General features: G+C 44.6%; 1 protein-coding gene across 1 annotated transcript in view; it reads right to left on the bottom strand.

Annotated features, from left to right (window-relative positions):
- Positions 1-9,303, bottom strand: part of TIPARP (TCDD inducible poly(ADP-ribose) polymerase) — a 34,606-nt gene extending 25,303 nt beyond the window's left edge. The window contains exons 1-2 of the mRNA XM_075570544.1: positions 9,111-9,303; positions 5,118-6,096 (exon numbers count right to left, since the gene is read on the bottom strand). Coding sequence (XP_075426659.1) covers positions 5,118-6,070 — 953 coding nt within the window. The 5' untranslated portion in view covers positions 6,071-6,096; positions 9,111-9,303. The remainder of the gene's footprint in view (positions 1-5,117; positions 6,097-9,110) is intronic.
- Between the last annotated feature and the right edge of the window lie 6,742 nt (positions 9,304-16,045).

Genomic DNA, 16,045 nt, shown 5'->3' with positions numbered 1-16,045 from the left:
CTTCCGAAGACCCCCTGCTTCATTCCCGAATAATAAAAAAAGAATGGCTTGGATTGCCTCTTTAAGAAGATGGGGCTGTCAGTGTATAGAGCTGCTCTGTATCATTGTATGGCCGAGAAATACTGCTGCAGAGATCAATGCATGACCAATCTTATCTTAACGCATCGCCGGGTCAGTGATGTGCACATGTGCGTTCTTTCCATTTGGAATATTCACTTGATCAACAGTTTATACTTTGATCAAAGGCAATAAACCACTTTCATCTCAGCCGATTAACATACTTTATGGCCGCTGCAGACAAAATGCTTCTAATGAACATTGAATGATAGGGGCATTATAAGTGAAGCATTATTCATAGGTTGCACCATCTACATGAGGAGTGGCTAACTCCAGTCTCAAGGGCCACCAAGAGGTCAGGTTATAAAGGATATCCCTGCTTCAGCACAGGTGGCTCAGTGTAAATCTGTATCTGTATCTACTTCCCCAGCTTGGCATCTTTTTTATTTATCTATTTATTTTCGCTGTCAGCCAACCTCCTCATTTCTCTTGTCTCCAAGTCACTCGATCTTTCTCAGATGTGCCATTATATAGGCAACGACCCCATTAAAATTCATTATTCTGTTACTTAGAGCTGCTCTTCATGTTTGTTCCCTACCTTAGAAATGCCACTCTCCTATATAAACTGACAAAAAATGAAGGGAAAAAGAGTACTGGTCAAGTGGTTAGTATTTATTCACCCATGGTGGGTCCAACACAGATGACCTTTCTTAACCACGATTTTGGAGACCTGCTCTCTTCGCTTCATTTTGATGTTATTTCCCCCTAGTTCCAGCACCCAAAGTATCTTTAATCTTTGAGTGCATGTATACTCAGGGTTGCCACCACTCCGGGTTTGATGCGGAGACTACAGGTTTCGGCCACGTATCTCTGGACTACGGGTTTACCTGTGAAATCTCCGGGTGGGGCCTCTGCTCTTACCTTCTCCGGCGGTGGCATCTCTGCCTGCAGGATCCCGTCAACATGGCTCTGCGACGTCAAATGGCGTCACGTTGCCATGACAACCGGACGTCCCACCACGGCGCCATGAGGCGTCCTGTTGTCATGGCAACTTGTCACTGCATGGCAACACAGCACCACTGGCCGTCGCGGAGCCATGTTGATGGGACCCTGCAAAAAGGAGATGCCGCCGGAGAATGTAAGAGAAGTAAATATATAAATAAAATTAAGGAATTTAAAAAAAGAAAATGAATTGCAAAAAGTCTCCGGGTTAGCCTTCAATAGAAGGTGGCAACCCGGTGTAGAATCCTGTATATTTTGGACAGCCCATATAAAACTATACGGAGTATAACTTTACACATGTAATCATTTCAGGGTTTTTTTTAGATGAGAAATGTAACTACACCTCCGCCTCCTCTGAAACTCCCATATAAAATATTGTCTGGCAGCATTGTATATAGTTGCTGCCTCCCACTTCTCCTTAGTTGTGCCCTCACAATAATGCCACGGAAAAAAACAACACATTGTTTGGCAGGATCCTCCATTTTGGTATTACTGCGTGTTAGAAGCCCTCAGGGGGAGGTAACACCCAAAGTGAACTTTTCAGACTTGCGATGTGAGGATTTTTCCTATTTTGAATGGTATTTTCTCTGAAAGATAAAGCTTTCTACGTCTCAGGGCTGTCTAAATATACTTAGGATTATTATAGGAAGCAGCAAGCTGCCCAATCCCTCCTCCTCCTCCCCCCAACCCCCACCCGCCTGTGGCCTACCAATCACCGCCATGACTGGCAGAGTCCAGCCACTTCAGGCTTTCCAAGCAGGAGCTCAATGCATGATGGGGTGTGATTTCGCTGGGTGGGGCGGTAACTGACAGGTCAGTTCATCTGCATATGTAGCATCTCAAGCGTCCCATACAACCACGTCTCATACAACCACGTCTCATAGCCACGTCTCCTGGGCACCACCTGGGATTTTTCCAAGCATGAAGTATGGGTTCTTCATTTCATCTCCCTGTATAAATCAGTTATCATGTGTAATGTGTCCATTCTGCAATCAATGCAAGTCTAATGTTGAAATATTACGTTAAAGCAGCAATCTCCCCCAAAAGCCTAAAGAAGTTGAACTCATATAATGTTGGTATTTTGCGTCTTCAGCATTTCCTGCGCCTTTTTTTTTTTTTTTAAATGTTCTTTTTAGTCCTTAATATCATTGTTTTCTTAGTCTCTCAGATTGTACTGCACTGGTTTCTGTGGACACGTCCATTTTGACCTCCCGGTCATTTAATATTTAAACTGCTCATATCGCCTGAACAAAGCATTGTATTTCAAAAATACAATTTTAAAAAAGGCCAAAAGGAGATTAAAGTACATATAAAAGAATATATTACATTTGCAACAAAACCTTCAGTCTGCCGCTTCAATGAGCCTACGGTTTTCCTCATTTCAATTTTCTGGAAAACCTTTATACAAAATGTTTCATATTACTTTCTTTTTTTCCTTATTTTTTTTTACGACGCATAAATAAAAGTTGATAAAAGGAAATGTAAAGATTTTTTTCGAAAAAAAAAAAAAACCAACAATATTTTAAAATCATACCAAGTATGACCGTGGCTTTAAAAACGCTACACGAATCTCCCAGCACAATGGAGAGATTATGGATGCCAGTGCGTGCATTCATTGGTTGCCATGCCATGTAAACTGTGTCCAAACCAAGAAGAACAAACAAGTACCACCCGCTGGTTACTACTGAAGCTGGCTTCTGCTTGGCCGTTCCTGATCACGTAAAGTGCTGAACAGACATTTCCTTGTTTTGTGCATGTTGCATTGATAGGTCTGTTAAGCTAGTCTGACCACAAGAGATTAATAGCTTTGGCCAAATAATGTGGTAACCATGCAAATCATGTGCTGCTCTAGTGTGTTTGGGATCTTCTCAGCAAGCACACTGTTATCCTTGTCCTGTTGCCAGGAAACACAACATCGCTTTGAAATACTAGGAAACCTAGGTTGCAGTGACCATGAAGAAACTTTATCAAACCTCTCACTTGAACCAAAGTGTCTGCATTGACATTTCTTGGCTAATTATTCTTTGATTAGATAAAAACGGGAGTCCGTCCATTTGTTGTGAGCTGACACACCCATGGTGTTTCAGCAGCTTGTTGTGCTATAAACACTGGAGAATATTGCAGGTGGGTTGATATGGATCCACTCCTTAGTATGCAGTCTAACGAGCTATGGAAACTGCCATAAAACGTTTCCATTGCGATTCACAAACTGCCTGAACATGTCTATGGGAAAAAACACTTTAATGACCTATTCTTTTACAGTCATATTCAGGACAATATTTAGTGCCATGTTTAACCTACTGTATCCTGCAGCACGTACGTTATTTAAGTATTTTTACTAATGTAGTGATGCACACAGGAGTATGTTACCTACATACCAATGTGCATACCACAATGTAGGATTTTTACATACTGTACATGCCAAAAATAAAAACAAATTAAAAAAAAACTTACAAGGAAGTACAAGAGTATTTTGCATACTGGTGCGGGAACCATAAAGTAATATTTTACCTTATTTACTTAAAAAAACACAATGGATTATGTATGGCCATGATTATAGTGGAGGCGCAAGTGCGCGCGATGCCGGAACAAACTAATGGAGACCAAGGAAGACGCACATAGTGCACACGACCAAGCGCGACGGAGCAACAGATTACAGAGGAGACAACTAAAAACCTATTTCAGCGCGACTGCCGCGGACGTGAGCGGTACAGCCAATGAGGGCGAACCGCTCACGCGACGTCACAGCCACGCCTCCAGTCTAGTTTATGTTTCACGTGCGTCTGACGTCACGCGCGGGCACTATAATCGTGGCCTAAGACAGATTGGGAGGTGGAGAGAGGCTGGCTACACTATCGTAGGATGCAAAGGATGGCAATGTGCATGTGGCTAGATGATACGAGTAGCCGATCACTCCTATTGTTTGCAGCATTGTGCCCAAACTGGATCACTAGCACTACTATAGCCAGTAAAAAACTACGCACAACAGACAGGCTCCTATAGACAATAAAAAGATTGTGTAGATGTGGTTCAGTAAATCAAAATAACAATGTAGCCACATATACAAAACACCGCCAGAATGTGAGCGCATACCCCAAGCCAGGGGGCTCAACTCCTCAAGATCCGCCAACAGGTCAGGTGTTCAGGATATACCAGCTTCAGCACAGGTGGCTCAATCAGTAGCTCAGATTGAGCCACCTGTGCCAATGCTGGGATATCCTAAACACCTGACCTGCTGGCGGGTCTTGAGGGCCGGAGTTGAGGCCCCTTTCCTAAGCAATACAGAGCAATATACTGGCAGAGCAACAACAACAATACTTGAAAAATGCTACCTGTTTACTCGGCAGTGCACAGCCATTACCTGCTCATACACAGCGGATTACGTTCTAGTTTTAATGAACTGTGCCTGCTACAGTATACTTTTAATAGTACAATGATGAGTGTCACAAACATTGCATTCAAAAGTAATATGAACTTCATATACACAAGGCTGGCCTCCACATCACCATCTTGGATTTAGGCCTGTTCAGTAAAGCAGTTCTGCTTGTAGGTAACACATCACTCACTATGTATAGGTCTAGTTGAATTGACACTGATTCAAAGCACATAAATGTCCGGGCACTAAAGTGGAGTGCTTCAAAACACTGATTGAAGGGATTAAGTCAATCAAAGTCCTAATTCATTTTTAAGTACTTTGGACTTTAATTATCTGAATTTTTGCTTAAGTATCTCTCTGAGTAAGGAAAGTAGAATGCTGCGGGTGTACATTAAGGCTGTTCTCATATGCAGTGGTATGTTAAAAAAAGTTTAAAAGGTCAAAGAGGACCTAAGGTGTGAATAACAAGCCACATTCTCATTTCTCTCGGCGTTGCTTATTCCTTATTTAGAACAACACTGGAGAATCATCACTGATACATATGTATTCTCAGCAACTGTGGCATACATGGCAGTGGTCAGTGCAGAAATGGCATGTGTGAAAATGAATAGCATTGTTACAGGATTTCATCATTAAGAAATATTTATACACTTATGTATGTGGGTGTCGCGTAGATACTTACTGATATCTCATTTTGATTCTGTCACTATCTGGGTTGCAGTATAGTCTTTCCAGATGCTCTTGTGAATCATCATTTACACTCTGCCAGGTCCCAGCAGTGTTCCTCCTAACTTGCCAGTGATATGGCAACACTGTATGATGTTTTTGGCAATCACTACCATACAGGCACGAGCCCTGCAAAAAATCCACACATATTTCTATTCCGTCCCCGTGATGGATGTGATATTGCAGCTGATTCAAAAGTTCAAATACAAAAAGAAGAGACGCCTCCTCTGTTTTGTCCTGAAATATCCCACCGTTTGAAATATTATTTTGGTTCAAATTGTATTGGTCTAGACAGCTGCTATCCTGGAATAATCCAGATGGGTAACTTTCTGCTATCTTGTCCAAGCAGACCAGACTGGTGGCATCACTTGAGTTCGTTTGTAAGAGAGGATCCTGGAATGACCCATTGGCAGAATTAGGACCAGGCGCACTGGAGTTTTCTGATGGAAATGTTGGTTCAGCTGACTCAATTACACTTGGCTGATCTTCAAGGTCCTCTTGCTCTGTAGGGACAGAGGATGGGTGATCTGTCACAGGTCTAAGACTGGGATTTCCAGACATCAGTGCATTAGTTTGAGGGCACTGCTGCTCTATGCCTAGGGCTTTTTTTACAAGGGGTTCACATAAATTGCTAGCATTTCCGGCCTGATTCCTGGACACAAATATTCCACCAAGAGTCCCAGATCCCAACAAACTGGTAAATATTGGGCGTAGAGCATGAAGGGTTTCCGCATCAAGTAGTTTCGGAGCCTGCTTTTTCTTGAAACATGGCTTTACTGGAGGAATTTTATTTGCCTGCCGGGAGAAGTCTCTTTCTGTCACTTCTGGACGCTTCATGCTTGAACTCGGGACCTTCACAGAACATTCATCATCGGATTCTGTACCCATGATGTGTAAAGTGTCTTCCATGTTACTGACCAATACCGCAGTCAAGCCTATAGAGAGAGAAGGAAGAAAAACAAGCCTAATTATTTAGCCAAATCCTTGCTGATAATTTAAACACAGTACATGCACCTTCCCCTCTCTTTGCCCTTGGCATGCCCAAGGCTCTATGGTATGATGTTGAGAAAATGCAGCCTTACCCCACACTCCACCTCCACACACATACAGGTTGACTCTTGCTATTTAGAAGTGTCAATCCTTTCTCGCTCAGAACTGCAGTATACTTGTATTACTGTACAGGTCTTTCGGCATGTCTTACCTTTTGTTTACATTACACTGGAACACTGAAAGGCACACCGTGTATCACAAACATACCTGACAATATACAGGCACAAGCTGACTATAGACAGTCTTAAGGTCACATGTGTACACACCCTGTCTCACTCACTATCTTGTACTTTGGCACACACCCAGTCTGACACATTCACATGTCTATTTCTCTTTCCCAACTCAGAAACTAACTCAGCCTTAAGGTGGCTTACACACCCAACAACACACATCATTTCACCAAATAGGACACTGGTGTATGCATTGTTTATTCCAAGGTTCTTAGCAATAGTGGTGAGTTAGTCATAGATAAAAAGTAAGTATCATGTGCTTGTCCTTAACCCTTTTGCTTCTACAACTAACCAAACGTCAAAGTGTGAAAGCAGAACTTAACTAAAAACATATTATAATAGGTTGCCTATATATATATATATATATATATATATATTTTTTTTTATTAGGTTTTAGGTTTATTGATCTGAGCACTTCATATTCTTTTATCAGTGTTGTGTTTTTGAAGACAGGCCATTCAACCCTTTTTAATACATAATTATATATAGACTCTTTATTGTATTCATTCTTTGTAGGAGTGAAGTTCCTCCTCATAATAATTAACAATAAAGAGAACCTTAATTGACCTATTTTGAGAATTGTTCGGGTGGCAGAGAAGGGGAAGGTCTCCAAAGCTAGACAGGGCAAACAATTGATTTTGTTCTCATATCAACATGTTCTAGGCACAAACTCATGGAACAAATTGCTGTGAAGCAAATATGTTGAGAGTGTTACTTCCTACACAGTGATGGCTAAAACAAAGATTGTCAGCTCTCTATATACAGTATGACAGCCCGTAGATCAATATTAAGGCACTTGTTAGACCAGTATTTCCTTGAGATTTTAAGATGAATTAAAAATAAATCTGTTTTCATTGATTTTAAGTATAATAGTTCTGTTTGAGGGATGATACTAAAAGTAAAGCCAATGCATTATCCTGATCTTATATAAAAAGTCCAAACATTATTGGCTTATAGACCATTGCTGATATATTGTATCTTACTGATTTCATCATCTCATAGAAAGCTTTTTCAAAACAAAAAAATTAATCAGCAGGGAGTTTTTTTTATTTTTCACTGGAGCACATGGGAATTGCATCAGGAAACCCCCCCACAAAAATTCGGCTTAATTATAAGACTGCATTAAATTCCCATTTGAGCACTTATTTACCTTGAAAATGATAAATGCTCAGCAGATTCTTGTTTATTTTACTTTACTGAATATACCAACTATTATTATATTACTACAAATGTAGTACCTAATGTACACGTTACCCTCTAATAAAAGGGAAGACATGCTTTTTTATCACAAAATGCACTCTTTAAATGCTAAATCCATGACAACGACTAAGACTATAAACATTAAAATATACCAAATGCCACAATCTAATAATTATATTTGCAAAGATTGTATAACACAATATGTGAATTGCCAGCAGGGGTAAAAACAGAGAAGACATGCACACTAGTAGTTATCAGATAAAATAATCTTGAGCGTGCATTTGGTCACGATGATAACTGTACCAGTTGGTAACAACTAATGTGTGTCTGATTGCATTACTCACACATATAAATACAAGTATCTTATCCCTCAATCTTGGGATCACTGTTGAATTCACCATGAGGAGTCCAGCTTGGTTACACCACTGTTTGCTGGCATATTCCATTATCTTTATGTATAGTACAAATACTCACATCAAAGGAAATATTCAACTGAGATTATCAGAGCAGCCCTGCAAACTTGAAGCCTGTCCCTTCCCAGTCACAGCTGGATTGTCTGGGGACAAGGGAGCTGACTTGTCACCTAGCAAATCCCAGCTCCAATGACAATCAATGATTAACATCAAAGAGGAAAAGCGGCTATCCAAGAGGGAACAAAGTTTCCAGCACGTACATTCAACATTCAAATAGCTATAGGGGTCATTATTTCCCCATCAACTATGTTGGTGCACAAATGTCTTAAAGATTAACACCAACGACTCACACAGTGAAATCCATGTGCACCATAGAAAAGATATGAAACAAGCCAACTCCTCCAGCCCAAGAGTCTTTGTGAAGTCTTCAACATATCTAATAACCCATTTTTAATCGTCTGTCTCTTTATATACACACACACACACACACACACACACAGACACACACAGACACAATGAATAGACATTAAAGACATACAATACAATAGACGATACCGTTCTGTGGCTAACAAAATGCTTTTATTTGTGCGAGCTTTCGAGATATACTGATCTCTTCTTCCAGCGATGTTACAATGGATAAAGCAAGAAAGGTTTAACTTAAAAACATTGCATTTTGGAATATGAATATTTATATATATATATATATACACACACACACACACACACACACACACACACACACACACACACACACACACACACACACACACACACACACACACACACACACACACACACACACACACAATAGAAGCAGTTGTTCACGAAACCCCACTATATATCATCCTGATCCTAAAACCTATCCTCCCCCATAACTGCGGTTGACCCCACAAAATAATTTGAACCCCTTTATGGCAGCAATTCGTTGCAGACAGAGAGCTCTTGACTACAAAAGAGGGGAGAGGGGGGGGGGGGGAGGTGACTCCCAATACTTGCTTACCACCCGACCCTATTGAAAGGTGAAGAATGGTGAAAGGCTGAGAGTGGGTCACTTACCTGCTGGGGAAGGAGGTGAGTGGCCGGTAGGTGCAGGCAGAGCCGGAGCTGTGAAGAAGCTGCAGTCCTGTGTGAGCCTCTGGGAGGAGGTGGGAGGGTTTCCTACCCTACTCTCTCCTGCTGCTCTGTACGTGACCAGAGACCCATCACTGCTGTCAGCCCGGACTGCCTGCTCTGCTGTCTCACGTGTTACATTAGCTTGTTTTAAATATCGCTTCCTGCAGCCACTCCCGGAGGAGCTTGCACGACTCAGGGAGGAGCATGTGAGCCTGGGTGTGAGGAGGACAGGGGCTGCTGAGCTGGTGCTGTACTGTCTGTATGTGAGCCTCACTGCTGGGACCAGGAGGGCTCTCACTGCCACCTGCTGGAGACAGCTCAATAGCTTGATAGGGAAACAGTGCAATCATACTGTACAGTACATTGGGAACCAAACACAGAGGTTGGTACCTACACTAGTTAGTCAATAAACTAGACCAGTGGGTTTTTTTTTTTTTTTTTTTTTTAAACAGACGTTCTTCAGGTATCCCTGAAAGGGTTCCCTGCAATTTGCGTGTCATTTGAAAATTCAACAAAATATAATAGAATTTACAATGTTGATCTCAGACAAGCAATTAGAGAGCGTTGGGGTAACTTATAATGCATCTGATCTCAGACGCGCTATTAGAGAGGGTTGGGGTAACTTACAATGCATCTGATCTCAGACGCGCTATTAGAGAGGGTTGGGGGTTCCATTCAATGCATCTGATCGTAGATGTGCTATTAGAGAGGGTTGGGGTAACTTACAATGCATCTGATCTCAGACGCGCTATTAGAGAGGGTTGGGGTAACTTACAATGCATCTGATCTCAGACGCGCTATTAGAGAGGGTTGGGGTAACTTACAATGCATCTGATCTCAGACGCGCTATTAGAGAGAGTTGGGGGTTCCATACAATGCATCTGATCTCAGATCTGTTATTAGAGAGGGTTGGGGTAACTTACAATGCATCTGATCTCAGACGCGCTATTAGAGAGAGTTGGGGTTCCTAACAATGCATCTGATCTCAGACTCACTGTTGGAGAGGGTTGAGGTTCCGCAGAATTTCACAATATAGTTATAGGGTTCCTTAACCAAAAAAGGTTGAAAACCACTGGACAAGGTAAACAAAAGTAGGGTAGAATTAATACCTTTTAATGGTTAAATCGTGGTTAAAAAAAAGAGTGGCATCCCTTGACAAAGCGCCTTTGCGAAACGGGAGTCAGGATCGCTGCTCTCTCTCTCGGGCACTTCAGTGCTGACCTTAGCACTCTTTCCTACTTAACAGAACTGGAGATTGAGCCTCCTATAGCCACTGATTACGTGGCTATTCACCCTGTGTTGCTGATACCGCAAGTATTCCATGGGGTTTATTACACATAACATTTCAAACCTGCTTTTTAAACAGGATATTTATCGCTGTTGTTATTTGGGACCAGCTAATTCAGGACCCCCTTTTTCTATTACCTTGGGGGCTGTATTTTGGCTTACGGCTTTATGGTAAATGAGTTGTTTCCATCATCAGTAATGGGGGCTTTATAGAGACCTTAAGGATGTTACACATTTGGAAGAGTCACTAGAAACAATTTGATGTAAGTTTGCAGTAAGTGGGACAGTGCCTGTTTACCAATTTGATCCGTCATACACTGTGTTCCCACACATCACGGTTTTAATAGAGACCAGTACCTACAGTACGTTCAGATATAAGCCATCTGTTATTCTGGTCACATTAGTGGTATCATTAAGGTCAACATCATTATATTGACCACATTACTCTAATATTATGGTTATTTGACCAAATACTACATCTGTCTATCAGCTTCTTAGCGTTTCATTCATCATATTAATATAGTTACACTTGTAGCGTGGTCGTGGGAGGGGGGAGATGGATTAGAAGCTCCCTTCCTCTTATTAGGCTCAACTTCATTTCGTCGGGTTCTTTTAGCCAAAGAGATATTGGTTTAATTTGCAATAGTGTTGTATTGCATGTCTTTATTTATATCGCGACAAAAGTGTACTCAGCGCTTCACAAAGAATACGACAAAGGGAATTATAATAATACTATAAGCGCAGCAAAATCAGACAATAGGAAAGGAAATTCCTGCCCCGAAGAGCTTACAATCTAAGTGTTGCATATTAACAGCACCTTGTTGCACCGGGGAGATTGTAACGCCCAATATTTTATTACTCGTGTACGATTAAAAGTTCTTTTAACTATCACACACATCATATCATTTTTTATCATTGGACTATCTTAGCCTCGTTGCTTCTTCTAGTTACACTGCTATTTTGCAATCACTTTAGTTACATTGAGTGCTGTTACTAAAGGTCTTTACTGGATCACTGGTCATTCTGGACCATGAATAAGAATAAGTTCATTTTTTGTTCATAGAAAAAAAGAGTGCAAGCTCTCAGGGCCACAAGGGTCCCGTCTTTGGTAAAAAAAAAAAAAATCTGCCTGAAGGCGGGACTTCTATCCTACTTTTATGTGCAAAATAAACAAGATTGTGGTTGCTCACATTTTAGTTGCAAGTTGTACAAAAAGCGAGCGATCGATCGCCTGCCGGAGCACTCACCTGCCTTTGCAATAATAACATAAAATAAGTATTCTGACAGCAAGATAGCAAGTAGCACATTCATATGCTGTATGTTGTAAGCTCCCTCTGGCAGTGGAAGGGTTAAAATACATTTAATGCAAGCAGTGTGGTGTATCAGTTAAAAGCAAACAGACCAGGTTAGTACAGGAAATATGCAGTCCTGTAATTCTATGAACTATGGATAACAATTCATTATGATCAAAGCTGACTGTCAACGCTAGATACATAAAGATATACATACATAGTGATTATAAATCATTTTAATATTCATTATACTTTTTGCACTAGTTCTATGCACTCTCACACAGTTGATGCAACACTATGCTGCTATCACCCAACACGGCAACCCATGCATTTATAATGTTACATCATATACACCTACATAAAGTCCTGACGTCGCTGTCTGTCTACCAATACAGAGCTTAGAGAGTAAGATCTTCAGGTAGGAGGTTTGCCTGTCACCCAATTATTGACATTGTTATGCATTTATTTATACATGCTGTCTATATATTTATACAATCCTATTATGTGTGTAACCCATGTTCCCCCCCCCCCCCCCCAGACACAAGTGCTATATCTAGGGTGTGTGAGGCCTGGTTACACGTGTTTGAGTGGTGCATACCTGCCGGTAACAGGAGGGCCTGAGCTTCCCGCGATGTTGTTGGGGACACAGGACCAGGCTTCTGGGGTAGTTGCCTCATTCTTTTAGTGGTGGTGCAGCGCCTCCATACTCTATACCTTCCCAGGGATGTGGGGTAGGACCCGTATAGAAGAATTGACCCCGGTCCCAGGGTGGATGCTCCAGAATCACACAATAGTCTTTAGTAAGATCAGCAAGGTCTCTCTTTATTGTCTCTAGATCGCACACAGCAGCCTTGCAGCAAGCAGCCGCAACAACAACAGCAATAGCAGTAGCACACACCGAAATCCCAAGGTGTACAGCCTTTCTCCTCTCCTCTCCTTTCCTCCACGAGGTACTCCGACAGGATGGTACTGTGAGGGGCTTCAATACCCTAGAGCCCAACTCAGAGGGTCCCCTCTGGACGGGGGTAGATACTCCCCCATCACCCCCTCATCAGGGTGAGGGGCATTGGTTCCACCGGAGCTCTGCTAGCTCGCCAACTAGCATAGGCCAGAGTTCTCTTTTAGCTCTCCTGCTCCCAGGAGAGAGCTCAATCTACTTCTCTCCTCCAACTCCCAGGACAGACCTCCTAGAGTAGACTAACTGACACTCACAGGAGCTGGCTGCTAAATAGGGTCGGCCCCACCCCTCATGATGTCAGCAGGACCTCCCCTCTGTTTTTTGCCGTCAGCAGAGTCAGGGGCCTGCATCTATCACTCAGGGCAGGGCGTGAAGGGGGAAAACCCATGATTACTACTGGCGCCTGCCCTTAACAGGACTTACCACAGTAGGAGGAAGATATATATAGCCCATGCTGTTTACAGGGGGCTACATGTGTATGTAACGAGTTTCCCCCCCCCCCAATCGCAGATTATACTGTGGGTGCAGAGAAACATACAGTGTTACTCGGGTGTGGTGCGTTATCTGTTGGCTCACAGGAGGGCTGAGCTTCCGCCACGGGGAACCTGGGGCAATTATAACACTATGGGTAACCACTTACTAGGTGCAGCGCCTCCACCTGCGATGGCTCCCACCATAGGGGGAGTGGTTCCTCGCAGGACAATCACAATAATCACATACAACTGAAGGGATAATAACTAATACCTTTTACTTAAGAACGTAACATAACACATATCACGGCAATATCATAATAACCTGTGTCCCTCTCTAGAGGAGACACTTACTGCGTCATGCAGGACGCTTCCCCAACACCAGGTGATCCCACCCAGTGTCCCGAGAATCCCCACCCAATGTCCCGCACTCTTGGAGAGAACGTGGGTGACTGCGCAGTCACTATTAAACTAAGGGCCCGTTGGTGCACTTGTGTATTAGATAGTACCTGCCGAGCACTCCCGTGCTCGGATCTCCAACTGGCTTCGCAAAGGATCCGGCGACCGAAGAACACCGGAACCACCTCCAGGACGATCCCACCCGGAGGACTGCTGCAGCCGCAATGATGAACTGCGCCCACCTCAATGCACGGAGGCAGCGCCCGCTGAGTCCCTAACTGACTTCACTAACTACATGGACAATACTGTACTATAGGCCGTCCCTATAGCACAGCAACCTTGATGGCTTAGGGGGAAACTCCTAGGGGCCTACAGGGGTTAATAACCTGCCCCACTCCCCTAACTCTTCCCAGTCCTGACTATTACTTAACTGGTCCCAGCGCCTGCAGCAACAAGCTGTGACCTACTGGATGCGTGCAGCCAACGTGCTGCGCAACACTGTGCCTGCCTGTCAGACCTCACGGCACTGACAGCCGTGACCCTGACAAGACAGCACACTAACACTAAGGGCAGCGTCCCTATCTTGGGCCTCCCTCAGCACTTACCCACTAACCTAGTGGGGAGTTGGGGCCTACCTGGGGTGTGGGTACCTATCTGGGTGCAGGAGCTGCACTCGCTCCCCGCACCCTTCCTTCCCTCACAGCTCCCCTGCTCCAACTCGCAAACGTGGTGCAAGCGCGCGAAAATGTATCCAATCTGCAGGGACATCTTAAGCCCTATTGGCTCCCTGGCATCACGTGGGGCACGCAGAGGCTCATGGGACTCATAGTCCCTGCTCAGAGCCTTCCCTGGTAGGCTAGGGCTTCGCGGGCTTTCTACCCGCTGCCCTGCGCAAGCTAGAGGGGGCTGCCATGACTCGCTCACTACCTTCCCTACTCTCGCGCAACTTCTCCCTAGCTCTGGGGCCTTACCTGCGCCTGCGCGATCACTGCGCATGCGCGAGTCTCTCTTCAATGGCGGCACCCTCTTCGCCAGCCGCCAGGACCCTAGCGACGCGACTGCGGCCTTAGCAACGGCCCGATCGCGTCCCCGGCAACCGGCCGCATGCAGGGGAAGACGCGCTGCTCCCTGCTCCGGCCCCCACCCTTGGAAGCAGCCGTTGGGTCTGTCGGCACCCGCGACCGCGCTGCAGAAGAGGAGGGGGGTCTCCAGGAGCCACGGGAGCTCCAGGCTACACTCTCCCCCTGGTGAAAAACCCAACGTCCCCGCTTGGGGAACGACATAACCTGGTACACAGTTATACAATGAAAATGCAGTGCATATGTACAACTTTTTAGCACTCGTGACTCTACACAATAGGGTACAATGCAGTTCACATACAATACCCGAGGCCAGCTGAGCGTCAGCTGCTTGCTGAGACATTTGTGGTTTGCCCCTAACGGATCAGGTGGGGGTACCTCACTTTTGCGTCCGTGAGCCTCCCCCAGAAAAATCTCTCGGTGAGCACACTCTGGGGTTACAGTCTCCAGTTCAGTACTACTTCCTCCCCCTGGTGGAAGGAATAGTACAACGTCTCTTAGCCTGTCCTTTACCCGGCCCTCCGCGGCCTGGATGCGGTAGGCCAGCAGGCCAGGACCTTTCCCGCGGTCCACTACATGGTGAATGAAGCGCTCCTTTTTGGGCTTAAAGGAGGCAGCTTTCCCTGAATCTCTCTCCACACAGTCTTTGTCCCTACATACTGGCGAGGATTCCACTGGGAAGCGAGAAATGGACAATGTCTCTTTCCTCAAAGTCTCTGTTTCACCTGGCATGGGGTAAAGGGTAGACACCTTACCACAGCGGTGATTCACGGTAGCCAACAGGTCCTCGGGGACGCTGTCAGTTCCCACCTCGGCTGTATCGGGACCTGTCAACAACACTTCGGGGACAGTCCACTGACTGGCTTGAAACTCGGGAGCGTTGGATCCCAGTCCTGGGACCATTTGGGTTGAAGCACACGGGCTCTCACTCAGATCAGGAACCTTAATCCTGGCCTTTTTCACAGTCACCTCCATCGGAGCCTGTGGGGAGTGAGTAGGTTCCTCACCACTCCGCTGGCTCGCAATGGACTTCTCTTCATCTGGAACACTGTCAGGTAGGTAGGGGTCCACTCGCACCACCGGACAGCTACCTTCTAAGGAGGACACCTCCGCCAGGACGCGATGCAGAGGGGAGCCATTCGCCCTGGTGACCAGACTTAAGGAGCTATCGTGCTCCGCGGTCACCTGGAGGCTCACCCCCAACACCCCTGGGGCAGTCAACTCACCCTTGTCTTCGTTCGGTACGGGTCACCATTCTAGGACCGATGGTACCATAGGAATAAGCCGGACAGGCCATTGTAGGGCACACGGGCCCACAGCAGGGTCCGCAGCAGATGGGATAAATGTCTCTTTATCTCCAGCTTCACTTGTGTGGTCCGCCAGCTGGCGCATC

The sequence above is a fragment of the Ascaphus truei genome, chromosome 14, assembly GCF_040206685.1.
Source record: "Ascaphus truei isolate aAscTru1 chromosome 14, aAscTru1.hap1, whole genome shotgun sequence".
Lineage (NCBI taxonomy): Eukaryota > Metazoa > Chordata > Amphibia > Anura > Ascaphidae > Ascaphus > Ascaphus truei.
This window is presented reverse-complemented; position numbering and strand designations above follow the sequence as displayed.